Below are 20,435 nucleotides of genomic sequence, written 5' to 3'. Positions count from 1 at the left end.
CGACCCCGCGCTGCAGCCGGGAAACTTTCCCACGGACGAGGCCGGGGCGCAGCAATTCGCGCAGAGCTTCAACTCCAGCGCCGAGCAGGTGCGGTTCCTGAACACGGTCGCCAGCTGGGCGCACGACACCAACATCACCGCCGAGAATGCGCAGCGCCAGGTGGGCGCCCGGGCCCGGGGCGCGGGGGCGGGGCCGGGACGGCCAATCACAGGCCTGCGGCGGGGCGCGCGGGGGAGGGGGCGGAGCGGGGGGAGAGTCCCCAACGCCGGGGACGCGACCCCGACTCCTGAGCGTGGGGGGCTCCCCCTGACGCTGAGCCCCGCAGGCCTGCTCCACCTGCACCCACAGCCACTCCCGCGCGAGCAGACCCCCGGTGGGTGTCCATACGGTGCTGGGCACAGAGTGCTTGCCCAGTGCATCAGTTGAATGGAGGTCAGCTTCGCCGAGAGTGAGTCCCCCAGATGACAGATCCCAGGGCTGACCTGGGGCTGGGTCAGCAGCGTGCCCCGTGGCTTTGCCCGCTCCCCGCGGTGCGTCGTTCTGGCTTCTGCTCTTCACTGTTTCCTCCTCCACAAGCTCTGCCTCTCCTGGCCCCAATTTCTCTTCATTGTCTCCTGAGACAGATCCCCCAGGTCTTGACCTGGAGTGCCCCTGCTCCCCAAACCCCAAAAGCCCCCATCTCCAGCACAGGGGCCTCCACGGGGCCAAGGTCTGGCCGCCCTTGGCCTTCCTCCCTTCCCCCAATCCAGGTGGTCTCTCCTGCACGGCCTCTCCATAAGCCCCTTGTGCCTTCCTGATGCCCACAGGAGGAGACCGCCCTGATGAGCCAGGACTTCGATGAGGCCTGGGGCCACAAGGCCAAGGAGCTGTATGACAACATCTGGCAGAACTTCACTGACCCTGAGCTTCGCAGGGTCATCAGCTCCATCCGCATCCTGGGTCCTGCCAATCTGGGCGTGGCCAAGCGGCAACAGGTGGGCCCCCTGGGCCTGAGGTGTAGGGAGATTGCTTCACCTGCTTCTCCAGCTGGGGTGTGGGGCAGCCTGGGAGGGAGTGGAAACCCTAAATGTGGAAAGAATTCCTGAACGTGATTTTCCTTGGAGATGGAGTGAGGAGTTACATGACAGCAAATATCATGGAGTCGAAAGAAAGCTTCAAGTGAAAGCTGAAAGAGTGGGCTTCACAGTTTGTCCAGAGGCCAGCAGGGTGTATGGGCTTCCTGGGAGAGAAATGAGAGGAATGTGCCCTCACTGCAAGGTGGCAACCAAGATGGTGTCCTAGCCCCCTGCCTGCTCCAGGTCTCCTTTTCCTTGTAGCAAAAAAGGAGGGGGTGGCCAGAGATCCTGGGGGACTGCTCATCACTAACGTTTTCCAACTCTGACTCACCAGTACAACTCTCTGCTAAGCAACATGAGCAGGATTTACTCCACAGCCAAGGTCTGCTTCCCCAACAAGACTGCCACCTGCTGGTCACTGGACCCAGGTACGGCCCTGTTTCTCTGTCTCTCTCTACTGGGGTTTCCCAGCCCTACTGCACACACTGTGGCACCTGGGAGGACAGCATGTTTGTTGGCAGGCATGTGGAGATAGTGGGGGACTGGGCTGTGCAAATGTCCCACACCCCCTCTTCCCCTGGTGAACTGACTTCAGGAACCTGAGAGTCCCCTGCCCCATGTGTGCCTGGGCCTTCCCATCAATAGTCCTTCAGTCCTTCCTCCTGGTTGTCCAGTTTTCCCTTTCTCCCCAGGAGTCTTCCACAGGTCTTGGACCCCTCATGGGTTCGCTCATACCCTCCTGCTCCCTCCCCCCCACAACTCCATTTATTAGGTAGTGTTGAGGTCAGCCACTCCATCCAATGAGCCATGAAGGGTCTGGGTTTGGGCCCTGAGGATCCTCGTCCTGTGTCAACCACCACAGACCATCATCTCCCTGGGGCAGGGATCCTGCCTGGGTACTTGCTTTGTATAGCTCCCAGCCTGCCCTGCCTAGCTTGTAGGTTACCCTTGGCTTTGGGGGTATCATGATATTGAGGATGCTGGTGGAAAGGGTAAGGACCAGTGTGGTGCCCCAGTGAGAGCAGAGAAGGTGTTGCAGACTTTCACATGGAAGTCTTGTAACTAGCCCTGCCTGACTGTCTCAGACCTCACCCATATCCTGGCCTCCTCACGGAGCTATGCCATGCTGCTGTTTGCCTGGGAGGGCTGGCATGACGCTGTGGGCATCCCGCTGAAACCTCTGTACCAGCAGGTCACAGCTCTCAGCAACGAAGCCTACAAGCAGGATGGTGAGTATGCCTCTCCTGGTCCAGGGGCAGCATCCCTTATAGGTGTGCAGCACTTCCCAGCTAGCAAGATGCCCTCCTACTCTGTCTCTGCTGAGCCACAATGCCCAGAGCAGCTGTTAGGCTGAGTCCCACACACTGGCCACACAGGTTAGGGAGCTTCCCAAGGTGAATGGTGGAAATGGACTTGAACCCAGTCTGCTTGCTACATGCTGCTGCTCTGCCCTTATACCCCTCTCCTGCCGGGCACACCTGGCTCTGGTCCCCAGGCCCAGGATTCAACTTCCCCTCTGGTGCTGTCCAGGATCTAGTTAGCTGGAGCTTAGAGCAGCTCCTAGTTACAGAAAACTGTAGAGTGATGAACACCCAAGCCATCCATGCCAGCTAGCTGACAGACACACAGCCCTGGAGCCAGAGAATGGCAAAGGAGGGGTGGCAAGGTGAAGGTGCCAGAGCCTAGGTCCTGAGCTACCCCGCTTCCTCTCCTTGCTAGGTTTCTCGGACACAGGGGTCTACTGGCGCTCCTGGTATGAATCAGCCACCTTTGTGGAGGATCTGGAACGCCTCTACCATCAGTTAGAGCCCCTCTACTTGAACCTCCATGCCTACGTCCGCCGCGCACTGCACCGCCGATACGGGGACAAGTTCATCAACCTCAGGGGACCCATCCCTGCTCACCTGCTGGGTAAGGGCCAGGCCTTGCCTCCAGGCATGTCCCAGGGAAACTTGGGCCCAGGGCAGGGAAGGTGGATCGCCATCATCATCATCATTGCTCACACTGGGCTGGTCACTTCCCCAACACCACTATGAAGCAGGTTATCCCTTTCATTGCTTTTATTGATCCAACTTTAGAGACGGGGACCCTGAGGCTTAGGGTATAAAAGTGACTTGGCAGAGGTCAGAGAGCAAGGAAAAGGCAGAGCTGGAATTTAAATGAAGCTTCTGACTCCAGGTCCAGAGGAGGAGGACTAATAAGTCCTAGTTGATGCTCATGGCATCAAGCTGGTGGCCCTCAGGGCTGGGAGGCAGGGACCACACTCAGAAAGAACCCCAGCGACAACACCTAGGCTCTCTTGTGGATTCACCAGGTCCAAGGAGCTTGGAGCATCAAGGGGAATGAGGTCTGACTCATGTGTGAGACTCCTGTCCCTGAGCCAGCCAAGTGGCTCAGGTTGGCAACCCCAGGGTCTAGGTGATGGGGCCTGGGTATTGCTTGGTGGCAATCATGGGGCAGCAGGGGCCAAGCTGACTGGTTTCCCTTGTCCATCTAGGAAACATGTGGGCCCAGAGCTGGGAAAACATCTATGACATGGTGGTACCTTTCCCAGACAAGCCCAACCTGGATGTTACCAATGCTATGGTGCAGAAGGTAAGTTCTAGAGTTGGGCCTGGGGTGGGGACAAGAGACAATCAAGACAAGAAGAGGGACAGGACAGGGTCACATGACCGCAATGGGGTCACATAAGGGCCTTGGGCCCTCTCTTCCTATAGAGCAGCAGCCTGGGCTGTGTGTTCAAGCAGCCTTGGGGAGGAGAGCTGGGGTCTCTCACCAGTGAGGTGGCAGTCCTTTCTCCGGGCCCCCAGGGTGGAATCCCAGACCTGTGGGCAGCCAGAGTGGGCTCCTGGCAGCTGGCCCCTGACCTGTGCCCACCTCCCCACCAGGGCTGGAACGCTACCCACATGTTTCGGGTGGCAGAGGAGTTCTTCACGTCCCTAGGGCTCCTGCCCATGCCACCCGAGTTCTGGGCAGAGTCAATGCTGGAGAAACCAGACGATGGGCGCGAGGTGGTGTGCCATGCCTCTGCCTGGGACTTCTACAACAGAAGGGACTTCAGGTCTGGACGTGAGAGACAGAGGGGCTGGGGAAAGGCAGGGCAGCCTGGGCAAGGAGAGGCTGGCTTCCAGGCCCGTCTCCTCCCAGCCCCTGGCTAGGGTGCTGGGGCTATTCCAGGGCTGTCAACATATGAGACCTTTTAGGCCGCCTTTCCCAGCACCTTGGCAGGTAGTCAGGTCTGTGCCTCAGAACGCAGGGTGAAGGCCTGCATGGTAGTGGTGAGTGGGGCAGGGTAGACCTTTATGCTTCTAGCAGCTCCTCTGAGCCCCTTGGTCCTGCCTCTCAGGCTCCTCCCAAGCTTCTGGTCCTGTCCTTCCCCCTCATTTTTCACTCTTCCTGGTCAGGATCAAGCAGTGCACGAGGGTCACAATGGACCAGCTGTCCACAGTGCACCACGAGATGGGCCATGTGCAGTACTACCTGCAGTACAAGGACCAGCCTGTGTCCCTGCGCCAAGGCGCCAACCCTGGCTTCCACGAGGCCATCGGGGATGTGCTGGCGCTCTCAGTCTCCACCCCTGCACATCTGCACAAAATCGGCCTGCTGGACCAAGTCACCAACGACATGGGTATGGGAGGGGCGGGTCAGCCTGGGCCCACCAAACCCCGTGGACCCCACAGTAGGGCCCATGCGCTCCCACTCACATCTGCCCCAGCTCAGACAGGGTGGGAATCCAACGTGGCACCTCCCAGCTCACCCTGAGTCACAGCTCAGTGCTCTCCAATGGTCTCCCGAGTGTCTGCCCAGGCTCACCTCCTGTGGGCTCCTCCTCAGCCCACCTTCTCCCAGCTGGACTCCTCCTCCCTTTGACCTCTCTCCCCTCACATCCCAACAGAAAGCGACATCAACTACCTGCTGAAGATGGCACTGGAAAAAATTGCCTTCCTGCCCTTTGGCTACTTGGTGGACCAGTGGCGCTGGGGTGTCTTTAGTGGGCGCACCCCGCCTTCCCACTACAACTTTGACTGGTGGTATCTCCGGTGAGCAGAGAGAGACCAGAAAGGCCCTCCTGGCCATCCCTATCCTCCTGGCAACCGGGAGCCACCTACCCCAGTTAGCTCTAGGCCCCTTTCTCTAATGATGTAGTCCTTCTCCTTCTACCCCCGTGGTCTTTCCTGCTTAAAAAAATCCTCCTCTAGGAAGTCTTCCCCAATTGACCAGGGTGGGGAGAGAAGGGCGGGGTGGGAATACCCACCTAGTAGCCTATTCCGGAAAAGCTCAATCTACCAGCCTGTATGTAACCTCTCTGTCTCTTCTAGAACCAAGTATCAGGGGATCTGCCCTCCAGTTGTCCGAAACGAAACCCACTTTGATGCCGGAGCTAAATTTCATGTACCCAACATGACACCATACATCAGGTACTATATTGCCTCTCCCCCACCCCTGTCACACCTCCAGTCTCCTGCCCCTGTGGTCCTGGCAGCCCCATCCCATGGCTTATCCCCATGCTCTTCTTGATCTCCCCACAAGGGCACCCCTGTCTCCTCTGTCCTGAGCCAGGCTTGGTTCTCCCTTCTTTCCCAGAAGAGCCTGTGCTCCTGCCTGAGGAAAGCTGCATGGTGCCTGAGTAGGGACCCCAGTTCCTGGCCCTGCACCCTCTAATGCCCGTCCTGTGCCTGCAGGTACTTTGTGAGTTTTGTCCTGCAGTTCCAGTTCCATCAAGCCCTGTGCAAGGAGGCAGCCCACCAGGGCCCATTGCATCGGTGTGACATTTACCAGTCCACCCAGGCCGGGGACAAGCTCCGGTGTGTAGTGGGAAGGGGGCAGATGGGCAGGGGAGGGGAGAGGTGGGGGAGGTGGACAGGGCATGGGTCTATCCTGGGTTAGGGTATCACAGGGCTGGGCTGATACAGGGCTCCCTCCCTCCCTCCCCTCTTCCTTCCTTCCTTCCTCTCATCAAGTGTTTATTGAGTGGGCCTTCTGGCTGGCATAGGGAAAGATAAACATCCCCTGCCACCCTCCCAGAGCTCCTGGGCCCCATACAGTGTTGCTGCCACAGTAACAGCAGGGGTGGAAGGAAGGGGACAGCGGCCAGAGGTGGGGCAGGGGGGCTGGGCCTAGTAGCCACCTTCAGCCTGAGCACCCTGTGTCTACGATGCCTGCTTTGCCCCCAGAGAGCTGCTTCGGGCAGGCTCCTCAAGGCCCTGGCAGGAGCTGCTGAAGGACATGATTGGCTCAGAGGCCCTGGACGCCCAGCCACTGCTCGACTACTTCCAGCCAGTCAGCCAGTGGCTGCAGGAGCAGAACCAGCGCAACGGCGAGGTCTTGGGCTGGCCAGAATACCAGTGGCGCCCGCCGGTGCCCAACAATTACCCAGAGGGCATTGGTAAAGCACGGGGTGAGGCGGGGCGGGCGCTGAAGCCAGCCTCCAGGGTCCTAGTCAGCTCCTGTCAGCCAGGCCTTGCATCCTGCCCTGGGGCCAGGCAGCTGCCTGGGTGGTCAGCAGGGCCTCAGGGTGGGCTTGGACATATCTCTCCCCAGCATTGTCAAGGGGATGTGCCAGATCTGAGGGCCTCTGAGGGCAGGCTGGGGGGGACATGGCTCTATGAGGTCACACTGCAGGTTCCACTCTTATTGGCCAGGGGCTGGTGGCTGCAGGGCTCTGCTCTCCTGCGGCCATGGGCCAAAGTTGGGCTCCTCTGGGACTGCCCAGCCTCCTCCTCCTGCTGCTCTGCTGCGGGCACCCCCTGCTGGTCCTGGGCCAGCTGACAACCAGCCAGATAACAGCCAGCCAGGCCACAGCCAGCCAGGCCACAACCAGCCAGGCCACAGCCAGCCAGGCCACAGCCAGCCAGGCCATAGCCAGCCAGGCCATAGCCAGCCAGGCCACAGCCAGCCAGGCCATAGCCAGTCAGGCCACAACCAGCCCAACTACCCAGAGCCCAAGTGGGACCATCAGGCTGGGGGAGAGGCTAGGGCTGGGAGGGACAACTGGGAGAGGCCAGGGGTGGCAGGAAGGCTCCTAGGAGGAGGTGGAAGGCAGAGAGGGGAAGGAGTGGCTTGTCTGATTTTCTCTACTTTGTCTCATAGATCTGGTGACAGATGAGGCTGAGGCCCAGAAGTTTGTGGAGGAATATGACAAGACAGCCCAGGTTGTGTGGAATGAATATGCTGAAGCCAACTGGAACTACAACACCAACATCACCAAAGAGGCCAGCAAGATTCTGGTGGGGGCCATCTCCACACCTACACAGACACAGACATGCACTCACACACACGTACAGCCACACACTCACATTCCGGGGCACCTTGGCTACACCCCCCAGGGACTGCACTTCCAAAACAGAAGACAACCTGGCCCATCTTGTCCCTCCCTGGTATCAAGAGAAATCAAGGCTGATGGCCATGGGGGATGGGGGGATTAACTGTCAGAATTTGTGAAAAATCCAAATATAATGTTTAAAACAGTACTCGAGTTCACATTTGCATGGGCATGTACTCAACACCTGAACAGTCATTCTCTCACTACTAACCTCTTGTTAGTAACTGAACAATTCGTACATAAATAAGTGATGGTGAAGTCATTTAAAAAAAAATGCTGAAAGACTGTCTCACCAGAGCAAGGCCCACATTGCCCCTCCACCCCCGTTCCCCACCTGTTGGGTTGAGCACAGGTGAAACCACAGTGAGCTGCAGCCAACCACAGAGAAGTACAATTTCTTGAAGACCTACTGTGTGCTGGGCATTGTTCCTTAAGGCTGATAGTTGTTGCCTCGTTTACTCCTCAACAGCCTTGCAAAATGGATGCCTTTATTCCCATTTTACAGATAGAACCCCAAGCCCAGAGACTGAGGGCACAGAGCTAATGCCAAGCTGCCTCGTCCCACACAGCCTTTAAGACACATGGTGGGCTTCCCCTTCTCCAGCCTGCCAAGAGATTTCTCCTTCAGCTGCCGGCAGCTGTCAAGGGCACTTACTGCCTTGGGGCTTTATCACACGGTTCAGGCTGAAGAGAGTGTTTTAGGCAAAGGCAGCCGTTTGTCAACTGCCCTCCCTCACCCCCACCCCCTGCCCCCTCGGCTCCCCCAGGTCCAGGGCACCACCTGCTCAGAGGCCTCTCCAGAGCTCCCAGTCCTCATGACCCCATCCTCCTGTGTCCTCAGCTTCAAAAGAACATGCAGTTGGCAAACCACACCCTGAAGTATGGCACCCGGGCCAAGCAGTTTGATGTGACCAATTTCCAGAACGACACCACCAAGCGGATCATCAAGAAGGTTCAGGACTTGGAGCGGGCGGCACTGCCTGTCAAGGAGCTGGAGCAGGTGTGTGGTTTGGGCCGAGTGGGGAGTGGAGGACCCCAGGTCACAGTCAGAGCCCAGCTTTGGAGAGTGAGCCCAGCCCAGGGCCTGGCCTTCACGCTGCTTCCTCTTCCTCGATGAAGGAAGAAATGTTGCCAAGCCTCCAGAATTACTGCTGCAAAGGCAGCACTTTTGGGCAACGCAGCCCCTCAACGCCCGCCCTCCGCTCTTCTGGTTGGGAGGTGGGAGGAGGCTGGGGCAGGGCAGGCGGCAGAAGGGCCAGGAGCCAGGGCTGCAGCTCACGGCCTCTCTTCTTCTCTGCAGTACAACCAGATCCTGCTGGACATGGAGACCACCTACAGCGTGGCCTCCGTGTGCCAGCTCAATGGCACTTGTCTGCAGCTAGAGCCTGGTGAGCACACCTGGGAAGGAGAGCGTCTGGGGGGCTGGGGTACATAGCCTCGCGGGTGCTGACAGCTGAGGTCCTCCCAGCCCACGGTCACTCACCCTCCCCATCCGCACCAGTGGCTGCTCCGTATAGCTTTGCTCCAATGCACAGCCCCTCCCTCGGATCCAGCCCTGCTCCCTCTGGGCCCCTCCAGGACGCTCCCGTTCGGCTCCTCCACTGGAACCAGGTCTCTGCACACTCTGCCCCTGACAAGAGTGGGTTTCAGGGGCTTGGACTCCCACGTAGGGAGGGCCAGACAGGACTTGACTCCAGGCACCTTCCCACCCACTTTCCTTTCCATGGTTGTCTTCTCCACCTGCTCTGACTGTCTCAGACCCCCAGACAGGCCGAGTCACAGAGCAGGTAGAGGCGCAGGTGAAAACCTGGCCTCTCGACTTCTCACTCAGCCCTTGCTGTCCTCACTCCACTCCCTCCACGCCTGCTCCTGCTGGGCGCAGGCACACTGACTCTAGGTTGCCCTCTCTTCCTCCGTGCACACTGGCCAGCCCCCCAACCTTCTCCCCTTTGAAAGAGCCAACCTCACACTTAGGTGCCTGCACACAGACACACCCGCCTCTCCCTCCTGACCGCCCCCTTCCGGGTCGGGAGCTGGAGATGGAAACATTTCTCCTGGGGAAGTCTGTCCACAAGTGGTCTTCCTGGCTCCTCACCCAACTCCCACATTAGAACAATGACAGATAGGAAGGGAAGTGGAAAATAAACAAAGCGAGAGACCATTTTCCCCAGGTAAGGTTTGCATCTGTAGGTTGTGTATGTGAACAAGCACGCAAGCGTGGGGGGGGAGGTGCACGTGTACCTGCGTGCATGTGGGTGGGCATATATGTGCACTTATGGAGAAGAGCATTACAGAGAGTGTGGCATCTAGCACCCACCGGCCAGGCCCGTAATCAGGGCCGAGCCATTAAGTCACTGCCTTGTGGTAAAAGTAAGAAGCACCTACAAAATCCAGAGACTCACATCACCAGGGGACAGATACGAAAGCCTCAAAATAAATTCTTCCCAGACAAAAGAATATGATTTTACTCTCTTGGTGAAAAGTGAATAGATGCCATGGAGCATGTTCCAAAACAGATTATCATCCAGGAGGCCACACACTTAGCAGCTTCGACAGGACGCAAACCCAGAACTCCGGGCTCCCCAAGGAAACCGGGTTCTTTACACTTTCACAGTCTTCACAACTGTTCTTTTATTTAGTTCAGTTCAATTTGTAGATGCCCCAGACCTGGGAGGAGGTCTGGGGGAAGGAGATGAACAAAGCATGTCCCTGTGAGAACCAGTGGTGGTGGTGGTTTTCCTCAAGTCAGCTCTGGCTCAGTACCCCATGTGTTAGAGTAGAACCTCTCCTTTCAACAATTTCCTTGGCTCTTATCTTTACCCATGCAGATTGCCAGGGCTTTTCTTTCGTGGTACTGCTGGGTGCATTTGAACTGCTGACCTTCAGGTTAGCATTCACCGTGAACCGCACCACTGAGGGACCTTGTGAGGGCTGATATCATCCCCGTCTTACAGACAGGAAAGAGTAGCTCAGTGACGTGCCCGAGGTGATTTTGGTGGCTAGTGATAGGACTGGAAGAAGAACTCGGGTCTTTTGGCCTCCAAGCCATTTCCCCCGAGGGGCAGAAGGGTGGTAAGCAGGAACGAACAAGTGAGGGAGCAGTGGACCTGGAGTCTGGTCCTTTGGTTTGCATCCCAGCTCTGCCCGCCCCTTCTCCACTGGGGGACTCAGCCACGTCACCAGACTGCTCACGTGGAAGAGGGACTGTGTGCATCTCCCAGGCTGTTGAAACCCCGTAGCTGCCTGTGTGTGCAGCACCCAGCCCCAGACTTGGCACCGTGTGTGCACCAGGCAGATGTCACTGCAGGCTTTCTCCCGTTTCACTAGACTTGCTGCCAGTACAGACGTTTCCACATGGTCCCACCAGTTTTATTCCCGCTCTGAAATTCTACAGCTGGGTTCACCTTGTGAGGAGGTGGGAAGTGAGCAAAGGGCTGGGGACTTAAGCCATTTGATGCCCTCCCCACTCCAGATCTGACGAAGCTGATGGCCACATCCCGGAACTACGAAGAGCTGTTATGGGCATGGGAGGGCTGGCGAGACAAAGTGGGCAGAGCCATCCTCCCTTTTTTCCCCAAATACGTTGAACTCAGCAACAAGGCCGCGCAGCTCAACGGTGAGTCCCTCCTACAAATACCACCTGCTCTCTGGCCGCTGACCTCTCTGAGAAGTTCTCTGAGTCTCTAACACTGGGGAAAGCCAGCAGGTGTTCCGAGGGCCTCATTGTGTCCCCTCTGCAGGCTACAAAGACACAGGGGACTCGTGGAGAGCTATGTACGAGACACCAACTCTGGAGCATGACTTGGAGCAGCTCTTCCAGCAGCTTCAGCCGCTCTACCTGAACCTGCACGCCTACGTGCGCCGTGCCCTGCACCGCCACTACGGGCCCGAGCGCATCAACCTGGAGGGCCCTATTCCTGCACATCTGCTGGGTGAGGGCACGGGCTGGGCCTTGGGAGGTGGGTGACGGGCAGGGCAGGGTTGGCCAAGGCACAGCGAGCAGGCTGGGAAGGGGCTTCAGATGGCACTTGCAGGTGGGAGAGTGGACACTGTGCATGGAGGGAATTACCGAGGCAGGATGCATGAGATACTGTACGTGGACCATTTCGAGGTGGGTCACCACCAGGTCCTCCATTTATCATTTTCCTTATCTCCAGTCCTGGAGAACTTGGCTGTCTCTTCCTCTTACTCTAAACTCAGAGGCATTAGCCTCCCCTGAAGGAGACAAATGGTTCTTGCCAACATCACAGACAGGTGACCTCCATTAACCAACTTCAGACCATGCAGAGGAGACACAGCAGAGTGGTTGGCCAAGAGTATGGGCTCTGGAGGCAGACACTTGGCTGCCTTTAAATCCCAGTCCCATTGAAGTCCTGTTACTTAACTTTCCAAGCCTCAGTTTCATCTACTGCACAGTGGGAATCGTAACAATACCTGGTTTCAGTGAGGATTACCTGTGAATCTACATGGTATACTTGGCACAGTGCTCAATATGTTGTGGCCGCATGTGCATAGATGTTCCAGAGACCAGAGCTTCCTTGTAAACAGGTCCTAATCACATTGGCCTTCATTACTCCCAGTACAGTGAAGACCACCTTGATTCCCTGATAACCCACAAGGTCCTCATCTGTAAACCTATATAGTTATCGACCATGCAGATTTGACATGTGGACTGAAAACGATGTCTGTCTAACACCCAGCAGAGTCTGCAAACATTAGGTGCTCAAGAGATGTTTATTATGCTTATTATGATTAGCGGATGGTTCCTTCTTCCTGCACATGGTAGTAATGAGCCTAAGAAGTAACATCTGTCTCTCATTTCACCATCTTCCCTCCCCCACCCACCTCCAGGGAACATGTGGGCCCAGACCTGGTCCAACATCTATGATTTGGTGGTGCCCTTCCCTTCAGCCCCCAAGATGGATGCCACTGAAGCCATGATAAAGCAGGTCTGCACTGGGGGCCCTCTCCTCCCACTCCTATTTCTCTATGGGCAGCCCCAGGATACTGGAAAAGGGGAGGCTTCTGCCAGGGTGGGAGATTCAAGAGTCCCCTCCCCAGTAGCTTCCATCTCTGAAGTATACACTCTACCCCACGGCCCCCCAGCATTGGCAATTCTTCTCTTCTTGTAGGGCTGGACACCCAAAAGGATGTTTGAAGAAGCTGACAATTTCTTCACCTCCCTGGGGCTGCTGGCCGTGCCCCCAGAGTTCTGGAAAAAGTCAATGTTAGAGAAGCCAACGGATGGACGGGAGGTGGTGTGCCATGCTTCTGCCTGGGACTTCTACAACAGCAAGGACTTCAGGTATGTCCAGGCTGGAGCTGGGTTCTTAGGCTGAGCTCAGTGACTGAGGAGGTGAACCAAGTCCATTGCAGTTCCCTTAGCCACAATGAGCAGAGGGAGAAGAGAAGTGGGAGCCAGAGCTTGGGTCTGAGGGTTAAGAGAGTTGGACCTGGCACCAGCATGGCCACTGGTTTCTGGCAGGAGAATATCATCCACCAAATGTGAGTATCTTCAAGTGCTGACCACCTTGGACAGTTGGTCAGGGCTCAAGATCCCAGTCCTGGGCTTAAGCACTAGATGAGCTGCCCAGCGTCCCCCCACCCCTGGGGTGACCTCTGCTTGCAGCTGGCCCACTCTCTGTGTGCATGTGCCTGACACAGGGAAAACAAATAAGGACAGGGAATACTCACACAGATCCATCTTCGCCACTGACAGTTTCAGAAGTTGTCTTCATCCAAAGATAATGTTTCAGTTATCTCTTGCTACATAAAAAACCACCCCAAAACAGTGGTGTGAAACAACAACTGTTTGATCATGCTTACAATTGTACGGGTAGGAATTCAGGCAGCGTGCAGTGGAAATGGCTTGTCATTGCTCCCCAGTGACTGACACCTCAGCTGGGGTAGCTCTAATGGTTGGAGATGGCTAGGATGACTCACAGGGGCCTTCTCTGGCTATTGGTTAGGTTCCTTAGTTTTTCTCCATGTGCCATGTTCTGGGGCCAGAAAGTGCAAGCTGGCTTCTTCATTCACATGCATTCACATTCTTCATTCAGATGCCTGGGATGCGATGGCCGGAACAGCTGGGGTTGGTTGGGAATTTCTTTCTCCAGGCAACCTGTCCATGTGTCTAAACTGTGCTTCATCATAATATGGCAGTCGGATTTCTTATGTGGCAGCTGGCATCTCCCAGAGCAAAAGCAGAAGCAGCTAGACCTCTTAAAGGCTAAGAATATTATTGACTAAGGCAAGTCATAAGGCCAGCCTAGACTTAAGAGAAGGGAAAAAGACCCTACCTGTTGGGAGAAGTGTTGAAGATGGTGACCACAGTGGATGAAATATCTCTTAGGAGAAGAGTGGACACAGAGAACCAGTCCCCAAAGGCATGAGGACTGTAGCTGTCGGGCTGGGAATGGTTAGACTCAAGGAAGAGGGGAAAGCTCTTTGGGGATCCTCCCTTAAATGCGGAGTCAGAGGCGAAAGTTGACAGACCCCAGCCTCATTATGACCGGCTTTCTCTGGGCAGCTCTTTGTCCCTTCTCTAATGAGAATAACAGAAAAATGGGGTGGGCCCAAACAGAGTAGATCCAAGAATTTCCTGCCATTGAAACTGGCTCACAAAACAAGAGGGAGGTAGAAGCTTCTGGCTTTGAAGCTCTCAGATGTCTCTTCAGTCCTGGCCATAAAAACTCAGAGTGAATGTCCTTGCTGGTGTCAAGCTGAATGAGAGACAGAAGAGCTCGAACACTATCATTTCCTCAGGAAGCTTAAGTCTCAGGAGAGGAAAACGTGTACATGGGAAACCACAGAGCACATTCTAGAAAGCACTGTGCTGAACATAACTGAGTGTCCCAGTGCCCCTAGAACAAGTACTTTACACAGTTTGAAAGCAACATGGCAGTGTAGGCTGGAGTTACTCACAAAAGATGGAGACAGAGGAATGGCCTGAATGACCTCTTCAGAGGCTTCTAACCTCCAGACTCCCTCTGTATCAGGCTTACTCCATATCTCCATCTCATTCTCCTTCCCATAGTGCTAGGTTCCCAGCACTCAGCAGTGACGGGATCTGCTCTGTATTCAGGAAGGTCATCTGGGCTCCTCACTGTCCCTCTTCTAACATATGTCCCTCCTACTTTGTGTTTCCAGGATCAAGCAGTGCACCACTGTGAACATGGAGGACCTGGTGGTGACCCATCACGAAATGGGCCATGTACAGTATTTCATGCAGTACAAGGACTTACCTGTGGCCTTACGGGAGGGTGCCAACCCTGGCTTTCACGAGGCCATTGGGGATGTGCTGGCCCTCTCGGTGTCTACCCCTCAGCACCTACACAGCATCAACCTGCTGAGTAGTGAGGGTGGTGGCTACGGTGAGAGAGGAAGGGGAGATTCTGGGTGGATTCAGGGTCCAGGAAGGATTGGCCGAGACGGGGAGGTGGGAAGAGGGTATTTAGTGGCCCGGGGGCAGAGATTTGAAGCAAGGCAGTAGGGAATAAGTGGGCCACTAGCATAGTGGATCTGGGAGGATGGAATACTCAGACCATCCAAGAGGCAAATGGCAGGACCCAAAGGGGTCCAGCCTCTCCCCTCCACCCATCACACATGCACAGAGCTGACAGGACCCGGCAGGAAGTGGAAGCTGATCTCATGGCTGGGCCCCCTTCTTTTGGCAGAGCACGACATCAACTTTCTAATGAAGATGGCTCTGGACAAGGTCACCTTTATCCCCTTCAGTTACCTTGTCGACGAGTGGCGCTGGAGGGTATTTGACGGAAGCATAAGCAATGAGAACTACAACCAGGAGTGGTGGAGCCTCAGGTTCGAGGATGCTCCTGGGCAGGGTGTTGGGGAAGATCTTGGAGGTGGTTTTCCGTGGCTGTTTGTTTGCCTGTGGGGTTGTGGAGTCACATGCCTGTGTGTGTCCATGTTTGTATGTGTGTATATGTGTATGTGTGAATGTGTAGATGCCTGTGCGTCTGCGTGTATGTGGTAATTGTATCTGATGAGTTGTGTGTATATGACGTCCGTGTGTATGTTTGTGTGCATGCATGTGGGTCAGTGGGTGTCAAACATGAGAAGTCCCTCCAGCATGGTCCTCCCCAACTTCTTCCTCCAATGGATCTTCCCCCTCAACAGGCTGAAGTACCAAGGCCTCTGTCCCCCAGTGCCCAGGTCTCAAGGTGACTTTGACCCAGGGGCCAAGTTCCACATTCCTTCAAGTGTGCCTTACATCAGGTAATGGGGAAGGGAGGAGGGTGCACCCTGGGGGGAGGTGGCAGTGCCTATAGCTTATCATTTAAACGCTATAGCTGCTCGTCAGATGGCCCTAGGGGAACCTGGCTACAGGATGCAGTGGCCTAGTTCCATTCATTTGCTACCAAGGTGGACAGTTGTTTCTTTAAACGTTCTTTTGATAATGAGAGTTTCTAACATCCAAACAAAAACTCAGTCTATAAAAACTTGCTGATGGTTACAAAGCCACGGCTGAATAGTTAACATTGACCATGACACATGGCTACCTCACAACCTGAGCACTGTTTTATTTTTTAAATAAGATTGTGAGTGCTTTCCTATTTACTGAACATATTGCTTGTGCTATAATTTTAATTGTATCTCAAAGGCCCTTCTATACACTAAAACTCAGCATCAGAGACCCAGTATTGTTAGAGGTATGGTTCCAGTCACAGGTTTGGGATTAGACCAAACTAGGCACAAATCCTGTCTCCACCACTTGGTTTTCTTGAGTAGATTCCTCAATCTCTGTGAATAACAGTTTCCTTACCTGGGAGAGAGGCTAACAATACCTGTTTCACAGGATTATTGCTGGGGTTAAGTTCTTAGTATGCCTAACATGTATCATGCTAGGGGAATGGTGGCCACTTCACCCTTTATTAAATTACTCTTTTCAGAGAAATGAGTAAAGACACTAGGTCTGTGAGTCTCACAGTCTTAGTGTGAATGTACTCAGGCCAGCCCACTTGCTTTAAGCACTCATCTGAGGGTGATTTTAGGCTCTGGAGCCCTCCTGGGAGGTATGGGCCTGAGGAGACTTCAGTATGAAGGTCCAGGTGCCCCTGGGCCACAGGTATCCCTGGCTTCCCATGAGGCAACGTGCAGAGGGCATCGAGGGCGCCCAGGTGGGTTATGGTGGCCTTTAGCCTTTTCCTCCTGTGGCCTCCTGGAAGCCCAGGGAGAGCGCATGAGCGCCACGCCCTCCCTCCCGTCCTGGCCCCGGGCACGGTACCAGCACACAGACAAGCCCTCATAAACTATTATGGGTGAGTTTATGAGACCAGGGAGGAGAGACCAGCTTAGAAGCTCCAGATAGCAGCAGTGGGCAGGGGCCAGAGGACACTTCTCACTGGGGCACCTTGGAACAGTCCTGCCCAGGGATGACCTACCCGAAAGTGGTTTCTGGGGTCCCAAGCTGGCCCTTACTTTCACACAGGAGCCCTGCCTATGTGATGGTTAGCATCCAAGCTTAGCAGACAGTTCTCCAGGTTGGGGTGGGCGAGGGAGCCTTGAAGCCTATAGAAGAACACATTCTGAATGCTGGCCAGCAGCCTCAGCAAAGCACTTTCAGATGCCAGTGGCACGTGGCTTGTGCCGGGCAGTCAGAGGTGGCCTGAGCCTCTGGTTTGGGACACTCTGAAACCTCTCCAGACTTTGAGGAACTGTTCCAGCGTGGAGCAGCAGATTTCTACCAGAGACTTCCTGCTCCCTCAGACAAAAGAGGATCATTTGGGCTGGATTCTCTGTCCAAGGAGGAGCTCTGGTGCTGCAGTGGTTAAAGCATTAGGCTGCTAACCAAGATGTTGGCAGCTCAGACCCAGGTGCTCCATGGGAGAAAGACGAGGCAGTCTGCTTCCCGAAAGATTATAGCCTTTGAAACCCTGCAGGGCAGTTCTACTTTGTCCTATAGGGCCGCTCTGAGTCAGAAGCTACTCAGTAGCAGTGGGTTTGGCTTTTTGGTGCTCCGCACAGACCTCCTTCCCAGATATCTGTGCCCCTTCCAGCAACTCCTCGGAAGGAAGGTTGGGCAATCCTACTTCCGTAGTGATACTGCCTCGGAAACCCAAGGAGGGGTCGCTATGAGTCGGGGCCGACTCGACGGCACATAACAACAACAACAACAATCCAGCAACCCCTAGCCCCTGCTTGCATATTCCCCAGGGACAGAGACCTCAGTGCCTCAAAAGCAGCCTGCCAAATCTTTGATTTGACCACCATGCATACATGACTGACCCAGGGCCCCTCCAGCCGGCCTTCCTGAGCTGAGAAGGCAGCCTCCCGAGGTGGTCAGGGAGAGGGTCCATATGGGCCTACCCTGACATCAGAGGGAGTCAGGGCGACTGGCTGTGCTGTGCCCTGGGGGAGTGTCCTGGGAGAAGGGCAGGGCTCAGCGGCCTTCTCTCCACCCCAGGTACTTCGTCAGCTTCGTGATCCAGTTCCAGTTCCACGAAGCACTCTGCCAAGCAGCTGGGCACCAGGGCCCCCTGCACAAATGTGACATCTACCAGTCCAAGGAGGCGGGGAAACGCCTGGCGTGAGTCTTCTGAATGTTTTCTGCCTCTGACCCGTGCCTTGCAGCCCTGAAAAGTGCCTGGGGTGGGAACTTCCAGCCTTGATGGACCGTCTCCAGTGTGGGGACTGTAGGCCCTCTGGGCCCAAGTCATCCCTCACCGCTCTCACCTCCAGACCTGCCCAGGCCCCTCCCAATCTCAAAGGAAAGTGTAGGCTGGGGGAGGGGCATAGAGGGTAACCGTTAGGCTGGGGCAGGAGAGGCAGTGAGCCTTCTCACCTGTCCACCTGAGTCAGTTTCCCTCCCTCTGGTGCTCCCCCAGGGACGCCATGAAGCTGGGCTTTAGTAAGCCATGGCCAGAAGCCATGAGGCTGATCACAGGGCAGCCCAACATGTCCGCCTCAGCAATGATGAACTACTTCAAGCCGCTGCTGGATTGGCTCCTCACTGAGAATGGACGGCACGGGGAGAAGCTGGGCTGGCCCCAGTACAACTGGACGCCAAACTCTGGTACCACCACCCACCCACCCTCCATCCCCAAGCCCGTACCCTTCCTCAGCTCAGACAAGTTGCAGCCTGGCCTTAGAGCAAGGACAGGGAAGCCAGGCTAGTGGCCACCAGCCCTGCCTGTCACCTGCCCACTGCCCTGCTCTTCTTGCTTCCCGCCCAGCTCGCTCAGCAGCCCCCTCCGCGGGCAGCAGCCACGTCAACTTCCTGGGCATGGAGCTGGAGCCGTACCAGGCCCGTGTGGGCCAGTGGGTTCTGCTCTTCCTGGGCGTCGCCCTGCTGGTTGCCTCCTTGGGCCTGACCCAGCGGCTCTTCAGCATCCGCCACCAAAGCCTCCACCGGCCACACCGAGGGCCCCAATTCGGCTCCGAGGTGGAGCTGAGACACTCCTGAGAGGATGACGGGGCCAGCTGAGATGGGGTGAGGGGCACTGGGACTCGGAAGCCCACCCTCCTCCTCCCACCCTGTGTCCTCAAGCCAGCCTCTGTGTTCTGGGTGCAAGTCTGTCATCCTGACCTCGAGCCACCTCTGCCCTCACCTCCAGTCTCCAGGCACAGGCCGCCTAATGCAGAGCCCCTACCCAGGCTGTCTGTGAATACAATTAAAGGTCCTGCCCTCTCTGTCTGAATCTGTCTGTCTCGGGGAGCCAGGGAGAGGGACAGGTGCTCTTCCACCGACTACCAGGAATGCTTTCCTGGGTTCTTCCTTCCTCCTCCTGCAGAGAAGATCCTGGAAGAAGCCCCCAGCACTCTGGCCCCAACATCAAGCTTGACTTCCCTCCAGCCCAGGCAGTGGCCTGGTGTTCTGCCATGGCAAGCAGCCCCTACCCACCCAGGCACCAATTCAGGAGACTCTGGGAAGCAAGTGGGAGCAGACATGTCCCTGTACTGCGAGAGCCACTCTCCTGCCCCAGGCCTGACCCCACTCAGCCTTCCTGTCCCAGCTGTCCTCATAGGTGGCCAGGTCCTCCAGAGGGAAGATCCTTCTATCCCCCAGTTGCCTAGGGGAGAGTGCCTTGGATCTGCCTGGTTCATTTTGGGTGTAGAATTGGCCCAGGGTCACTTCAGGCTCCTGCCTACCTCTCCCAATGCTAGCTGTCAAGGCCATCAGCAGGTCCAAGTTCCCTTGTATGAGTGGACAGCCTTCTTCCTGACAAAGTCACTCAGGCCCTGGTCCCCAGGGCCCCAGGGCCAGGCCCTCACCTGGGGCCGCACTGCCAGGGTGCACCCTGGGTCCCAGTTGGACAGGGCCCCACATGCTGGAGCATGGTGGTGGCCGCACCATACAGGGATACCTGTCAGGGCTGCCCCTGATGGCCTCCCAGCACACACTCCTCACCGGAAGCCTTCTCCTCAGAAAGCGGATGGAGGTTTGGGAGAGTCATTTTGAGGAGCATTTTTGTAACATTTCTCTACATGTTTATTGTAGAAAATTTGGAAGCTACAGAAACTTACACGGAAAATAAAAACCCTCAACATCAGCACCAAGAGACAGGCACCATTGACATTATGTCATATACCTTTTCAACCTTTTTTTCTATGAATACTGTAAAAGGGACCTTACTGTATTTACAGTTGTGTATCCTCTTCTCAATTAGCAGAATAGATCTATTTTCAAACATTTAAATATCAAACCTCACAACCAGTCAAATGGAAGTTGGTCACTTTTCTCCCACTGCTAGCTGGCCCCTCTGTCAGAGGTTGGCCCTTGGGCCCTAAGCCTCTTCCTAACTTTGCAGATGCTTTGACCCCAGCTAGGCCCATTCCCCCAATGGCCTTGAGTCCTCCAGCCATCACATATGTGTATGTGTCTGTCTGTCTGTGTGTTGATATATCTATCTGTGTGTGTGTCTCTGTGTCTGTGTGTGTTGCATGCAAGCTTGGTTGTGCAGGCCTGTTCCAAGTGGCAGGATGTGGAGTTGAGGTGTTTTGGATACTTAGGAGGGTGGAAATTGTTTACGATTTTATAGGACAATGGAATTTATAAACATGTCCTCTAAATCGTTCTGCCACCAGCAACATCTTT

The 20,435-nt window shown here is 55.6% G+C and overlaps 1 protein-coding gene across 1 annotated transcript; it reads left to right on the top strand.

The window, feature by feature from the left end:
• The first annotated feature begins 7 nt into the window (after positions 1-7).
• Positions 8-18,803, top strand: LOC103213962 (angiotensin-converting enzyme). The gene is made up of 25 exons (XM_042783559.1): positions 8-160; positions 808-975; positions 1,391-1,484; positions 2,142-2,285; positions 2,776-2,967; positions 3,554-3,651; positions 3,945-4,117; positions 4,461-4,684; positions 4,952-5,096; positions 5,376-5,474; positions 5,739-5,861; positions 6,231-6,442; positions 7,147-7,283; positions 8,220-8,378; positions 8,679-8,766; positions 10,851-10,994; positions 11,119-11,310; positions 12,230-12,327; positions 12,511-12,683; positions 14,528-14,751; positions 15,055-15,199; positions 15,518-15,616; positions 17,805-17,927; positions 18,226-18,413; positions 18,574-18,803. The coding sequence occupies exons 2-25, from the start codon at positions 823-825 to the stop codon at positions 18,801-18,803; spliced, it is 3,657 nt and encodes a 1,218-aa protein (XP_042639493.1). The 5' UTR covers positions 8-160; positions 808-822.
• The last annotated feature ends 1,632 nt before the right edge of the window (positions 18,804-20,435 follow it).

The sequence above is a fragment of the Orycteropus afer genome, unplaced genomic scaffold (genome assembly GCF_000298275.1).
Source record: "Orycteropus afer afer isolate SDZICR_OR568_19922 unplaced genomic scaffold, OryAfe1.0 scaffold00018, whole genome shotgun sequence".
Lineage (NCBI taxonomy): Eukaryota > Metazoa > Chordata > Mammalia > Tubulidentata > Orycteropodidae > Orycteropus > Orycteropus afer.
The sequence above is the reverse complement of the archived record's forward strand: the minus strand, read 5'-3'. Positions and strand labels throughout refer to the sequence as shown.

What these genes read in the sequence shown, in the direction of transcription:
- LOC103213962 (XM_042783559.1), top strand. Translation starts at nt 823, where the DNA reads ATGAGCCAGGACTTCGATGAGGCCTGGGGCCACAAGGCCAAGGAGCTG. An exon ending in CAGGCCGGGGACAAGCTCCG is followed by an intron (nt 5,862 to 6,230) that starts GTGTGTAGTGGG and finishes CTTTGCCCCCAG; the next exon opens with AGAGCTGCTTCGGGCAGGCT. An exon ending in AAGAGGCCAGCAAGATTCTG is followed by an intron (nt 7,284 to 8,219) that starts GTGGGGGCCATC and finishes CTGTGTCCTCAG; the next exon opens with CTTCAAAAGAACATGCAGTT.